A 12,983-nucleotide genomic window follows, 5' to 3' on the forward strand; every position below is an offset into this window, starting at 1 on the left:
AGGCGAGCCCGCCTCCGAGCCGAGGGAGTACTTCCGGGCAGTAGGAGCGGCGAGTCAGCGGCGGTGGCTCCGGTGAGGGTGGCGGCGGGCTGGGCGTGGGGCTTTCCGGGTTGAGGCAGGCAGCGCCGGGTCCCGGGCTTGGTCTCCCCGGGAGGTCGCTGGGGCTGGTGAGGAGGCGGCCCGAGGGCGGGCGGCGGACGCCTCTCGGCGGGGTGCGGGGGCCGCGGAATGGCTTTGGTTAGCGAAGCGCAGCGTTAGTGCGAGCGACTCTCGTCAGCGTCGCGGAACTTGGGAGCGTGTGTTTACAGCACGTCTCGGGTTTGGGACGTGCAGTTGGATGTGGGAGGAAGGGAGAAAGCTTGTCTGCCCATCCAGAGCAGCCACATTCATAACCATAGTAAGGTTGCAAACTACCGTCTCCGCCGCCAATAGCGACCGCAGCTGTTAACCTGGGAGCCCTTCGGCGACATCGCTGTTCCAGGCCCCTCCCCTGCGTGGTGGAGACTTTAGAGGAGCCGCAGCCGCGTTTGACCGGCGAGGACACGGAGATGCAGAGAAGCAAAGTTACTTCTGGGCAGGGTTAGAAGAAAGTTGAACTCTGGAGCCAGGCTCTTAGCTGTTAGCTTTGGCGCTCTCCATGTGGGTAGTGGAGGCGGGGGCAGCGTATACATGCGTGTGTGCAGTTCTTAAACATGTGGATCAACTCTCTGGTTGGGAATCATTCTCTTCCAATTTTGAAAATAACACTCTTGTCATAGAATACCTGGAAAAACTAGAAAAACATTAAATAGTGTAATTCCATGGACCTACTATTTATTCCTGTTATTCTTGTGTGTGCGTGCGCGCGTTGCTGCTAGATTATGAATCCATTGAGAACCAGGATGGCACAGCCATGTAATAATGACAGTAATAATATAAACAAACATCACAAAACCATTCTTTTTTGGCCTCGCCTAAATGTCTGGCACAGTCTACATGTTCATTAAAGCTTTGTTGCACAAATAAAAAAAATAGGAATCACCAGTGTATAATATTTTGCCTTAGTCTTTTATTACATGAATCACGTTTATGCAATATGTATATTACATACTACATACTACATATAGTATATTATATAATAGTTGGGTTGTAATCTGGAGACAGTATAAGGAAAAAATACTAAAAAATACATTTTTATTCAACTAGAAAAACATCGAAGTTTGTACAAGACCTTTATTGTCTTTCTTATTAGGCCCTTGAAACAAGTGAGGCAGAAATTGCCTTACATTACTTCTTTATCTTCAGAGCTTGTTAATAGTGGAAATGCAAAAGGTATTGCAGGTGACTGAGTGAATGAGTACTTCTAAATTGTATTTAAATTGGTAGTTGTATCTGAGTTATTTTTCTCTATTTGGGGAATATAGGTATGTATATCATCCCTGCAGACCCTAGGCTCCATGACATTAATCTACCATTCTAGACTTGTGCCTCCCTATTGTTCTTAATATATTAACTACTCCAGGTAACTGACTGGATCCCCTGTGCATTTGAGCTTTCTCATATATTGTTTCTATAGCGTTGAATTATCTCTTTGGTGTATTCATATGTCAAAATCCTAAGTTCCTTTTATGTCAGGTATTGCATACTTGACTGTCTGCAGGGGCTCACCATGTTAACATAAATGAATGAAGTGGATTTAAGGGGAGATCGTGGAGCATAGGAAGGCACTGCCCTGTTTCAGAGGGCCTAACAGCTCTTTGGCATGAGGCAGTTATTATGCTGTCAAATGTGGGCCTACTGTTGCCAGAACTTTGAATTTTACAGGAGAAATTAGAAACTTCTTAACAATTCATTTTTTTTTTTTTTAAATTTTAAACACTCTACAGACTAAGTTAAAACATCTGTAGTCTTGATTTGGCACTCAGTTTCCCAGTTTGTAACCATTGCTCTAGGTTTATCTCAGATAATTTGTTTATGGATTATACTCCCTGATTCTTACAGACAACTTTCTGTTCTTTTAGAACTTTTTTATGTACTTCAGTTATAGTGCTGTTTTCCATCTGTATATATACCTAAGGTGTGTGTGTGTGTGTGTGTGTGTGTGTGTGTATGTGTGTGTGAGAGAGAGACAGAGAGAGAGAGACAGAGAGCGCGCGTTTGTGCGCTTGATTTATTCCCTGGTGATTTTTGGTTAACCTGGGAAATTAATATCTGCTCTTTGTAGAAGTAGCAATATTATCTTGGCTTTAATTGCCAAAGAGCTCTACTTCTGGAAGGAATTGAATTGGGTAACATTGCTATTCAAAAACTGATCTGACAAAAATGTTATCTGATGGCTTAAATAATCTCTGGAAAAAAAATTGAATTGGGAGTGATTAGTGGGAGTTTTGAAGGACATTCAGTAAATGGAAAAATTGATAACTGGGACCTCATCAAAACGAAAAATTACTCTGTGAAAAATTCTATAAAGAATGAAAAGAAAATCTACAGACTGGGATAAATATATCCACAAACCATGTATTAGACAGAGGACTTGAATCTGGAATACATAAAGAACTTTCAACTGTAAATCTAATTAGAAAACCAAATCTAATTAGAAAATGAGCAAAAGATAGAAATAGATATTTTACTGAAGAAGCTATTCAGGTAAGCACATGGAAAGATATTTAATATCCTTAACTGTTGGATAAATGCACTTTAAAAGCCACAGAGGAATGCCACCACATACCTGTTAGAATGGCTTAGATGAAAAATAGTGACGCAACTGGTGAGCATATAGAGAACTTGATCAGTTGTACATTGCTGGTGGAAAAGTAAAAAGCTATACTACTATAGAAAAGAGTATGACTTTCACATAAAACTAAAGATGAGCTTATTATATAACTAGAAATTATGCTCTTGGTCATTTATCAGAGACAAAAGAAAGCTTATGTTCCTTTATAAACCTGTATGTGAACTTCCATAGTCATTTTGTTTGTATAATAGCCCCAAAATGGAAATGGCGAATGTAACAGTTGGTAAATAGTTTAATTGTGATACTTTCATACCATGGAATATTACTGAGAAATAAAAAGGAACTATTGGTACAACCTAAGTGGATCTGGAGGGCCTCATTGTAGAGTCAAAAAATTCTCAAAAGAATATGTTATGATTCCATTTATATAACATCTTGAAATGACAAAATTTCAGATAACAAATCAGTGATTGATTACTATGGGTTGGGCAAAATATGGGAAGTTGCCATGGCTAAAATATAGCAGAAGGAATTCTTATGATTGAACTTTTTAAAAAAAATCTTGACTGTGGGTAGTAGTCACAAGCATCTATGCAGGTGGCTCTTTATATCCATGGGTTCCACATCCATAGACTGAAAATATTTGGAAAAACGATTATATCTCTGTTGAACCTGTACAGACTTTTTTCTTGTCAGTATTCCCTAAACAATATAGTGTAACAACTACTAACAGCATTTACAGTGTGTTAGCTATTATAAGTAACCTATAGATGATTCTATGAAAGGATGTGTGTAGATATATGCTAATATTATACAATTTTATGTAAGGAACTTGACCATTATTTTGCTATCATTTTAGGAGTCCTAGAACCAATTCTCCAAGGATACTAAGGGATGACTGTATACGTGATAACATTTTATAGAACTATATATGGACATATTAGTGCCTGTAACACTGGTGAAATCTGAACATGACGGGTGGATTGTGTCAGTGTCAGTTTCATGGTTGTGATATTATTCTGTACTTACACAAGTTGTTACCAGGGAAAGTAAATGAATGTATATGGAAAATCTATTATTTCTTATACTGCATGTGAATCTATGAAAATCTCAAAAGATCTAAATAAGTAATTTATATTAAAAAAAATCCTATGTAAGTAATTTTGTTCTTGGGCTTGTGTTTTACTAGGTGATGTTCTAATCATGTCGGATAAAGATGATATTGAGAGTCAAGTGATAACTGAAGCAACCCTGGTTCTTGAAGAAGGAAACCATGAGCCAGCCAAGAATACTGAGCCTGTTGACCAAAGTGCTAAGCCAGATAGTAAATCTGAACCTGTAGTGTCCACTCGGAAAAGGCCAGAGATCAAATCTTCTAGTGATCTTGAAACTTCAGAAGTTCTCCCTGTTCAGGTATTACAGGCTGCAGCCAAAATAGAATATCTATTAAAATATTGGTATTTAAAAATGTTTGGGTTAAAAGTGACTTGGATTCAATGCTAATATAAGGTTGCACTTAGCTTTGTTTTGTAGAACCATAAGATACATTTTCTCAGTTGTATAAATGCCTTTAGAAGAACTTGTTTTTGCTACTTGGTGCTTACATGGTGATAATATACATCTGTTAGTCAAGCAAGTATATCACTCATATTTTTGCTAAATTATTAGATATCTTGTCTAACTTTCTGATTCTAATATTTCTATTTTATTTTTTCTTTTGTTTTTCTTCTTAACTGGAAAAAATAGGAGCCTGTTTCCAAAGATGTACCCCCGACTGGATGGGGGTATTGGGGAAGTTGGGGAAAGTCCTTACTTTCTTCAGCCTCAGCTACAGTAGCCACAGTAGGTAAGTCATCAGTAGTTTCATTATTTTTTATATTCATTTTGCTACAGACTTATGTTATACATGATTTTGATAATAATCCTTCCTTCCGTGATTACTCAGAGGCTTTATAGTTGTGGGTGGTTAAGTAATGGGCTGATACATATTGCCACTAGAATTTGAAGCATTTTTTCATTAGAAAGTTCAAGTCTGGGAATTGTTATAAAATATGAGTTAAATTTTTTTATATTAGCTATGTATTGTTAAAATAATATGTCCTATGGCCATAATAATTTTAAAAACATGCTGATATTATTTTTGCTTTGTTTCTTTAGTTTTGGTAGCAAATAGCAAAAAATGTTATTTGTCTTAATAGGACAAGGTATTTCAAATGTCATCGAGAAGGCAGAGACTTCTCTCGGGATCCCTAGTCCCAGCGAAATTTCAGCTGAAGTCAAGTTTGCAGCAGGTTAGTATAAAGAAACATTAAGGCCTAGGGCTTTGGATTAAAATGGAACAGTTAAGCTCATTTTTCAGTAGGTATATATTAAACATCTAATGCTCAGGGCATCATGGGACTGTGACAAGAAAGAGGATTTGGAATCTTTAGCTGTCAGTTAGAGGTCTGTGTCCTCTAACCAATCATGTGTCTCTTCACTTTCCACATCTACAAAATGATCTTGAAAGACTGTTATAAACATTAATAAAGCTATGAATATAGAATATGAGAATGTTTAACATTTTTCTTGGTATATTTAAATGACCCAAGTGTTAGCTGAATTTAAATCTATTATTTCAAGAGAAAAATATTTTAATGAATAGTTTGGGGGTTGTAATTTTTTTTTCCCTTTGGATTTTTTTTTTTTAAAGAAAGAGTGAGAGAGAGTGAGAAAGAGGGAGAGAGAGAGAGAATTTCAATATTTATTTTTTTAGTATTTGGCGGACACAACATCTTTGTCTATATGTGGTGCTGAGGATCGAACCCGGGCCGCACGCATGCCAGGCGAGCGCGCTACCGCTTGAGCCACATCCCCAGCCCCTCCCTTTGGATTTTAATGAAGGTGAAGTTTTATTCTGGACACTTGCCTTGATCAAAGGGAAACATACTCTCACTGAAACCAGGAATCAGGAGAGCCTGGGACCAAATAATAGAAAGTTTTTCAATACCTGGTTTGCTTTCTATGTCAGGGACTTTATTTTCTCTCATTATTCTCTTTGCTCATCTATGCCATTTTTTTTTTTTTAAGCAAACTGATTCTCTGTGCTTGTCTTCTAGTTCCAACTTTATATTGAATCCTAGTATTTATCCCCATCTGAGACCAACTGGCATCAGTTATTTCTGAGTTCCTAGGAGAGACAATTAGATTGGCATAGACTTGAGTCACTTGTCCATGGGCAGGAGATGAGATCACATTATACAAACATGTCTGCAGAGGACTTTGTCTGTGAGTTTGAGGCATTCTTCTTAGTGATGTTCTTAGATTACTCTGCTTAAAATATCAGAATAAGTGACTAAGAGTGAGTTTATTTTTCTCACTGAAGAACTTCAGAAATAGTCTATTGCAGAGATAGTTCATTGATGTTGGGGTTCTGGGTTGGCTTCTCTCCTGTTTTCTTTTGTTGGTTTCTTAATGGCTGCCAGATAATACTGCAGCTCCAAGTATGATTTTCTAAAACAAGAATGCTCTCAAAGTCAGGAATTAAGTGGAAAGAAAGTACCATTTTCCCTCTTGCATCTCTTTAAAATGAGTAGTTTTCCCCAGCAATTCGCAGTGCACTTCTTCTCAGATATCGTTAACTAGAACAGGTCATGCTATAGCAGAGAGAGGGTTTTGGGCATTGTTATAAACTTCCATATCAGGAGTTGGGTTCTTTTGCTCTCCTACCTGGTTGACAGGTAGTTATGATATAGCTTAGATTGATACTTTCAAGGCATTATTAAGCTTTTTTAGGGTGAGTCTAGAGTAGCCTTTACTCTGAGGGCTTGTTTGTTTATTTATTTATTATTTATTTATTTATTGCTAAGGCCTGACTTCTGAGGTTTTTACTCAATTCCCAGTTGTTTAAAGAGCTCTTTTTACTTTGGTTGGTTGAAATTCAAATGTCTCAGCTTAGCATGAGCTCTGGGGATAGTTTAGCTTACCATTCCATAGCAGATCTCCACCCCCAACTTTGTGGAGTCTCCTAGTGCCTGAGCAGTGTGGTATTCAGCCAGAGACACAGGGCACACCTGTATAATTTCTTGGACCTCTTGACATATGCAGCTGCGTCCTCTCTAGTTGGCTCCAGTCTTTGTTCCACTCATTGTGATGCTGTGCTATGCTGAATTTCCCCTCCTTGTGTTGTGGTTTGTTTGGAAAGTTGACAGAAAGTCAACCCATTTGTAGGGTTCATGTTATTCCTTTTTCTCCTGTACCACATCGTGTACTGCCTCTGTCCAGTATCTGCAAAAGGTTGTTTCTTATATTTTGTCCAGTTTTGCAGTTGCTGTGGTAGGAGGGCAAGTCCCGTACCAGTTAATTCATTGTAGCTGGAAGTAGAAGTCCTCCCTATAATAGAGTATTTGATATAGTTAGATTATTTGATGTAGTTGATCTCCTATAAGATTTTTAAAATGAATAAAATAGAACAGTTTATTTGAAAATACTCTTTGTAATGCATGTCTGATTCCTACTAATGGGCATGATTTTCTAGGATAAAATTGAGTTATAAATCACATATAGTAAAATTTGCTTTTTAGCTATGTAGGTTTTTGTGCTTCAAGAGATATATGGATGGCTATGTTGGAATACTATGTAACCATAGTACGTGTAGTTATACACATATAGAGTATTTCCTATATAAACTATAGGGATATAAAAGAATTTTCACTAAGAAAGTTCCTTTATGCCCTTTGTAGTTACTCTCTCCCATCTACTACCAGCCTTTGGCAAGCACAGGTCTATTTTCTGAACCTCTAGTTTTACCTTGTTCAAAAGATCATTATCACTGAGATTACTCAGTATATAGTCTGATGTTGTATAGATCAGTAGTTTGTTCTGAAGATTGGATTTTATATTTGAAATGAAATGAAAATGGAAAAAAAAAAAACCTGCCTGTGTGAATTTTCAGTTAAAATGGGCAAATTGTTTAAAATAATGAAAAGACCTAAGGACTTGAGTGTAGGAACTGAGTCTACACTTTAATAAGTCACATAGATGCTAGTAAAGAAAATAATTAATGAATCTTCCTTCCATGTTTCTGTATTTCCTTCCTTTTGTAGGAGAGACAAATGCCAAAGAGAATGAAAGCTCCTCCCCAGTCATGGGGCCATTTGGTGTATTCTCAACCATTTCTACAGCTGTTCAGAGCACAGTGAGTAAAAAGTGCAAAGTGGCCTGCTCCCTTCTATTTTTATAATGGGTTTGTATATCTTTCTCCTTCTTTTCCTTGAAAAACCTTGAGAACTGATTACTCTTAAGGGAGTCCAAATCACTGAAGATCAGTCACCTCTCAGGTCAAGTAAAAGCTTTTTTGAAAGAAATAAAGGAATATAAGATGAAGAGTTAGAGAGGCTATGTACATGATATTTCTTTTTTATGTTTTCTTAGTACATAATATTTTATGGACCAGAAATTCTTAGTTTGGTGACCTAGGAAATGTCTCTGCTTTTACAAAGACATTTTTTTCTTAATTGTATCTTAAGTGGGCAGGAGGGCTAGGGCGGTGTGTGATCTTTATGGTAGATACTTGTAAAACTACAGATGATAAAAAGCATTTTAAATAGAATAATATAGGACACTAATTTTCCTACACGAGTGAGGGTAGATAGCTAATACTTTTTAAAAAATTTTTGTTGAAGTATCGTAAGTGTTCAGTGCAAATGTTCATGTTATGAATATACCCAGTCCCCCCACTTGTGTCCTCTTCTCTGCCAAGATAACCATAGTCTTGATTTATAATATCATAAGTTAATATTGCCTGTTTTTATACTTTATATAAATGGAATTATAGAGTATGTACCTTTTTGTATTTGGCTTCTTTCATACAATATTATTTTGTATATTTTATCCATGTTACAGTTTGTGTGGATTTTCTTTGCTTTATCCCTTTGTGTGACTGTCACTTTTTTTCTTTAATTCCACAATGGTAAGCATTGGGTTAATTTCCAATTTATAGCTATTACAAATAATTCCGCTATCATCATTCTTGTTCATATTTTCTGATGTGCCTCTGTACGTATTTCTCTTGAGTATATAATCATGAGTGGAATTGGTTGTTCATACAGCTGTAGTAAATACTGACTAAAAGTTTTTCAAGTGGTAATACCTATTTACATTTCCACAAGCAGTGTATAATTGCTTCACTTTTTCTACATTTTTCTCAATGCTTGGTTTGTTGGCCACTATTTTTTAAATAATCAAAATATGCAGATATATTTTCTTAACATTGCTGTAATGAAGTTTATGTGTTTTATAGGGAAAAAGTGTTATCAGTGGGGGTTTGGATGCCTTAGAATTCATTGGAAAAAAGACAATGGATGTAATAGCAGAAGGGGATCCTGGATTTAAAAGAACCAAGGGTCTGATGAATCGGAATTCTACACTGTCTCAGGTACTTTCTTCTTTACCTGTTTGATTCTTGTTTTCTGTTTTGATTTGCATTTTTGCCTTTGCTAACTTGGGACCTTCTTAGGGTTTCCTTTTGAAGAATCTTTAGTGATTTTTAAAATTTAAGCTACTGAGGTAGGGAGGAGGTAGGGAGAGCTTGAATGCTTAAAAAAATGCCTAGCTCTTTTTTTTTTTTTTTTTTTTTCTCCTGTTTTCATTCTGTAGGAGTTTCCTGTCAGTGAAATGCTAAACCCTGTCAAAGTTGTTTATTAGATTAATGTTTAAATCACTTTTGGAGAAACACCTGGTTCCTTGGGTGTTATTTACACTAGCATCAAATTATGTGTTATCATTTTTTCCCCTGAATCTCCTGAGCCTATTGGATTTGAATTGCAGTGCCAAAAATGAAAGGGCAGTGCTCTGAACTCAGCTTTACTTCACTCCACTCTCAGAACTCACCCTTGAGCTCTCATTATTTGCTTCAGTGTAACACTTCCATCTCTTTTTAGGTCTTAAGAGAGGCAAAGGAGAAAGAAGAGCTGTGGACCTCCAATGAGGTTACCATGGAAACTGACAAGAAAACTCATTATGGGCTACTCTTTGATGAATTTCAAGGCCTCTCACACCTAGAAGCTCTGGAGATGCTTTCCCGAGAAAGTGAAATAAAGGTAAATCCAAACTAAAAATCCCAGCTGAGAAGTCTTCAAATAAAGGAATGCTGCATAGCTTCTTTTCTCTTTCCACATTAGGAAGATGAAATGTGTTTCCAATGGAGGCTTGAGACTCTATGGAAATACTATACCAGAACAAACAAGAAACTGATTTTGAACAAATTGCTAAAAAGAAGTAGGATGAACCAAGTGTATTTCTGTAAAATTACACAAAAAAGGATAGATTAATAAGGAGGTCCTTAATAACACATCTGCTATTTTTCCAATACCTCAGTCTTTTTTTTTTTTAATAACCCCCAGTTTGTTTGATTTCAGCTGCCAAAAACCTATTGACTTAAGCTATTAATTTGTATACAGTTAGCTTTTAATTGATTCAAAATGATTTAATGTTCCTCCCTGATTTTTAATTTGTTTTTAAGCACTAATAATTTCCAGATGTCTCTTGCTTTTGTTAGTTTTGGAAGTACAGATTCTCCCTACCTTTCTGTAATAATTATCCTGTTGTGTTGCTGGTGAGCTCATAGTTCTGACTTCAGTATGACCTATTGTGTCTTCTCCAGTTGAGAATTGTTTTTTCCTTTTCAGACACTTACAGTTTTTGTTTTTTTTTTTTTAAATCTTATATCCATTTAGGTGAAATCTATCCTTAATTCTTTAAGTGGAGAAGAATTAGAGGCACTAAAGTTTGAATTAGAGCAACTCAAAGAAGCATTTTCCCTGGCAGAGTTTTGTGAAGAAGAGGAAGAAGAGAAAAAAGGTAATGTGAAAATTCATTATCTGAATGTAGAGGATGCAGTGTGTTTGTATGCAGTGGTTTGCCCATGAAACAAATTATTTATTCTCTAATTATACTAGTTTGATTTTACTTTTTTCAGTAACAGTTTTCATGCAGACTCCTTTCTGCAGCCTTTCCCCTGACTAGTCATTGAAATGAGCAAGTCATTCTCATGTCCAGGTCTACTCTTCTTTTCACTGCCAGACTCTTTGGAGCTTCTCCAAGTCTTTTTTTTTTTTTTTTTTTTTTTTGTGATAATAGGAATTGAACCCAGACCTCACACATGCTGAGCTATGTCCCCAGCCCTTCCAAGTCTAATCTTGCAGAACACATCTCTTGACTCTTTTTGTCAGGCCATCCCTATGAGCATCTGTATATCTAGATACTTTACCTATGCTTTTCAGACTTCTGTGACCCCCTAACCCCATCTTGAATTGAAGCCTGCAAGATGGCAATTATCCAAAATGTGGATGATACTTTGTTTTTTTATTTTATTTTTTTATTTTTACAAATTTTGTCTTAAATTTTAATATTTGTATTCCTTGGGAAATATGGACATTGAAACTATTCATTTTTGTAAAATTATCAGGAAACACTATAGTTTATATATATAGCACAATTTCTAGGCAACTGAATCTTAAGCTCTAAGGGTTGTTTTTAACCTTTAAAAACAATTTTTTAGTATCTTTATTTTATTTATTTATTTTTTATGTGGTGCTGAGGATTGAACCCAGGGCCTCACACATGCCAGGCAAGCACTGTACTGCTAAGCCATAACCCCAGCCCTGGTTTTTAACATTTTTAGCTGGAAATATTTCTAAGATATATTCTCTACTAACTGATTTCTTTTAGAAAGTGGAGTTAACAAATATAGTTTGCCTTTTCTTGATGAAACAATTATAAACATTATTGAGTAGAAAAATTCTCTCATGGTTCATCAAAACATAAAGGGCTGGTTACCCATGTGGTAGATTAAATCAGTGGTTCACAAAATATGGTCTGTGCATTCTTAAGTCCCTAAGACCCTTTAAGGGAGTTCATGAGTCAAAATGGAATAATAATATCAATATGTAACTTTTAGAAAAATTTTTGTTTTTATTTTTCACTGTTTTGATATTTTATCTTCACTATCATTGAACTTGCTTTGAGTCTCATTTGGTTTTTTATTTTTAATTTGTATGAGCAGGAACCCAAACAATTAATCTTATTCAGGTTTCTATTGAGAGAGCAAAGAGCTCCTAGTGTAGGTTTTAGGGCCTTGTCTATGAGAGGAGGACAAAAAATTGTGTAGATTCTGCATAGATAAAGACTTTTACTCTTTTGTTTCCTTTTTTTGTGTTCTTATTGGGTTCTAAGTCAAGATGTCTGGTTATGTAACATCTCATTAATCATACCTTATTCTGTATAAAGGTACTATTATTGATTAGAAAATGGTTTTTGAAAGCCGTTCTAAGATACTGAGATTGTGGTTTAGCTTAATGAATAAAAAAATGACCTTTTAGGTTAGACTTGGGTTCATATTTACTAAGTTTTGTAACCTTGAGAGATTACTTAACAGTGAGCTTCTGTTTCCCCATTGTAAGAACAGGATCTAATTCCTCTCAGGTTGTTATAAGGGCTCAACTAAATATTACATTTAATGTGTGGCACATTAGTAAGCATCCAGTAAATGATGGCTATTTTTAGGTTCATTATTAGGGAGATATAAATAAAGGGATAAAAATCTGCATTTTAAAAGTCTACTTAGCAGGAAAGCAGTAACTTGATTTTGATTTGTTCCATTTGACCAAATAAGACAGTGTCCAGTTATTTACAAACATTCAAGTTATTTGTGCATGCATTAATAGTATTTGTTCAATTTAGTCAACATCTGGCTTTGCATATTATTAAAAATTCTGATCTTTAAACACTAGAGGACTCTAAGGAGTTTTATAATCGAATGGTTTTGTGTCTGTGATACTTTACCCCTGTGTGTTTGCCAGAGATCAGAACTGTGAAGATACAGCAGTGAATTCTAGGACACCATCACCATCCTCCACTCTGCCTCAGCCCTCCTAAAGTGATTTTGATTGAGAATTAAATAGTGTCTTTAGTGTTTAATTATAGCTCAATGAAGCTGTTCAAAATAATGGAGGTTGCAAATAGGAGAGAAAAATCATAGAACCTAGTTCTGGTGATGTTGGTCATCTTCATTTTCCATCAGCATCCCTAGCCCTTGCTCCTGATACACCTAATCACTTTACATAAGAGGGAATCATCTTGCTTGGGGAGACTCCAGCCTCTCTCATGAGTCCCTCCAAAGCTCTAGCCCTGTCTCTCTTACATCTTTACAGAATTTTATTCTAATGCAGCAGCTACTTTTTTATGTTCATTTCCATGGAAAGTATGTGATTGTGATCGCTTAAACATTTTT

General features: G+C 36.0%; 1 protein-coding gene across 1 annotated transcript in view; it reads left to right on the forward strand.

The window, feature by feature from the left end:
• The first annotated feature begins 22 nt into the window (after positions 1-22).
• Positions 23-12,983, forward strand: part of Fam114a2 (family with sequence similarity 114 member A2) — a 32,637-nt gene continuing 19,676 nt past the window's right edge. The window contains exons 1-8 of the mRNA XM_076855739.1: positions 23-72; positions 3,903-4,126; positions 4,460-4,559; positions 4,912-5,004; positions 7,798-7,889; positions 8,994-9,128; positions 9,634-9,792; positions 10,429-10,552. Coding sequence (XP_076711854.1) covers positions 3,917-4,126; positions 4,460-4,559; positions 4,912-5,004; positions 7,798-7,889; positions 8,994-9,128; positions 9,634-9,792; positions 10,429-10,552 — 913 coding nt within the window. The 5' untranslated portion in view covers positions 23-72; positions 3,903-3,916. The remainder of the gene's footprint in view (positions 73-3,902; positions 4,127-4,459; positions 4,560-4,911; positions 5,005-7,797; positions 7,890-8,993; positions 9,129-9,633; positions 9,793-10,428; positions 10,553-12,983) is intronic.

This window comes from Callospermophilus lateralis, chromosome 5, assembly GCF_048772815.1.
Source record: "Callospermophilus lateralis isolate mCalLat2 chromosome 5, mCalLat2.hap1, whole genome shotgun sequence".
NCBI lineage: Eukaryota > Metazoa > Chordata > Mammalia > Rodentia > Sciuridae > Callospermophilus > Callospermophilus lateralis.